The following is a 1,914-nucleotide window of genomic DNA, read 5'->3' as shown; positions in this document are numbered from 1 at the left end:
TCTGTCTGTCTGTCTGTCTGTCTGTCTGTCTGTCTGTCTGTCTGTCTGTCTGTCTAAATGCATATGTGGGTGGCTGGCTGATGCTCTGGTGTGGTTTGCTCTCTCTTTCCTATCAAACATCTATCGTTCTTATCTCCCCCCTCCCCCTCCTTTTTGTGTTCATTACTCTCTTGTAACACCTCTAATTTTCGGTACTTACATGACTTAGTTGTGTTGCAAGTGCCGTTTAACTTTTACTGAAAATAAAAACTAAATGCCACTTAATTTTAACACTTCTACCGTCATCTCTGTGCCAACAAATCGCTACCTCAGAATTACAAAGTTCTATCAAACATTTTTGGCCGTTTGAAGCTACTAAAACCACGAGGTCAGAAAGCATAATTATGCACTATCTGCTCTATCAAAATCGTAAGAATATTCGGTATCGATATCAATATATTTTAAGAATTACCAAAGAGTCTACATAACAAGAGGGGCCACTCCTCTCTTTGAGCCAATTCAAAAAGTGTCCTCAAAATTCGGTGGCGCCCTCTTCGCAAATGCGCACCCTTTGCGAACAGAGTTACCCTACTTGTGTTAAAAAAATCAAAGGGAAACTAGCAAGTTTTTGAACAAATTTCGGAAGAACGCTTTTTTAAAATGGTTCCGCTGACAAAAAAACTTTTCCGGAGGAAGGGGTGATTGTTTTCTTTGTTTAATTTGACTTTAGAATGAAAGGCGAGAGGTCATTAAAATTTAAAAAACCTAAAACTGAACGAACCCGAACACCGAATGCTGATGAACAGCAGTCGATCTGCGCACTCAAAGAGGTGCTATTCCTATTCTTCTTCGAGAAAAACGAAAGAGAGCTTCAAAACAGACTGCAGCACCATCTGAAGCAAAGAGCAGACTTCCGGTGGACACTTTTTTGGCTGAGTGGACCATCTTGTTATGTACTATCTTTGGAATTACATCCGAAAAAGCTTGACCTATTGTGAAATTTAAAAACATTTGACGTCAACTATTCAGATAGAACTTTGTAATTCTGGGGTAGCGAAATGCCATATAAGCTTCAGACTTCTTTTATATCATCTCAGTAAAAATAAATGACACACGTTTTAGACCTCCTTTTTCATCCCAGTGACAACATGCTGGCAGTGAACTACATACGAGCGGACCCGGCACCGTCTGACAGTGCAGCTCTGTGGGCGTTCAGACGTACCGGAGACCAGGGCCCAGGCTGGAAGCCCGCCGCTCTCACAACACCGTCATCAAAAGGGAATCATAAGGTGCAACTTCAATGGAAAGGAAACAGACAAAAAATTTGACCGTCTTTCTCTCTCCTCCTTCACCCCCCCCCCCTCTCTTACTCTCTCCCCCCTCTCTCTCTCTCACTAGCCTTCTCGGACAAGGGCGAAAAATCTCGGAGGGCCCATGTGCAAGTTGCGCACGTTAAAGATTCCTTGGTGGTATAAAATCGATAAGAGTAGGCTTCGGCCGCCACCCGGGCAAAATTCAAAGATTCCTACCAACTGAAAAAGTTTAATGTGTCCCGCGCGCTCATATGACCTTATGCAGTTGCGAGCGCTGTAAAACACTTACCAAAAACAGAAAACAATAGAATAGGCCAAAGTGAGACAGAAAAAAATACCAGTTGCGACGAGTACAAGAAAAGAGAAAGAGTTGAATGATGTTGTTCGTTCTGGGCATCATCATGAGTCTCTTCAAATGTTACAAGTACAATATATACATCTTTGATGTCGACGTTTTGTAACTCATCTTGAAAGTGGTCCTCCCTAACCCCTCCCCCCCCCCATCTTTTTGTTGGCTGCTATCTAGCTATATCTGTCTGTCTGTCTGTCTGTCTGTCTGTCTGTCTGTCTGTCTGTCTGTCTGTCTGTCTGTCTGTCTGTCTGTCTGTCTGTCTGTCTGTCT

At 42.8% G+C, this 1,914-nt stretch overlaps 1 protein-coding gene across 1 annotated transcript in view; it reads left to right on the top strand.

Annotated features, from left to right (window-relative positions):
- Positions 1-1,914, top strand: part of LOC106011697 (MAM and LDL-receptor class A domain-containing protein 1) — a gene marked incomplete at its 5' end in the record, with an annotated part of 6,603 nt that overhangs the window by 2,181 nt on the left and 2,508 nt on the right. Inside the window, 1 exon segment of the mRNA XM_013082216.1 lies at positions 1,121-1,268. Coding sequence (XP_012937670.1) covers positions 1,121-1,268 — 148 coding nt within the window.

The sequence above is a fragment of the Aplysia californica genome, unplaced genomic scaffold, assembly GCF_000002075.1.
Source record: "Aplysia californica isolate F4 #8 unplaced genomic scaffold, AplCal3.0 scaffold00164, whole genome shotgun sequence".
Classification (NCBI taxonomy): domain Eukaryota; kingdom Metazoa; phylum Mollusca; class Gastropoda; order Aplysiida; family Aplysiidae; genus Aplysia; species Aplysia californica.
The sequence above is the reverse complement of the archived record's forward strand: the minus strand, read 5'-3'. Positions and strand labels throughout refer to the sequence as shown.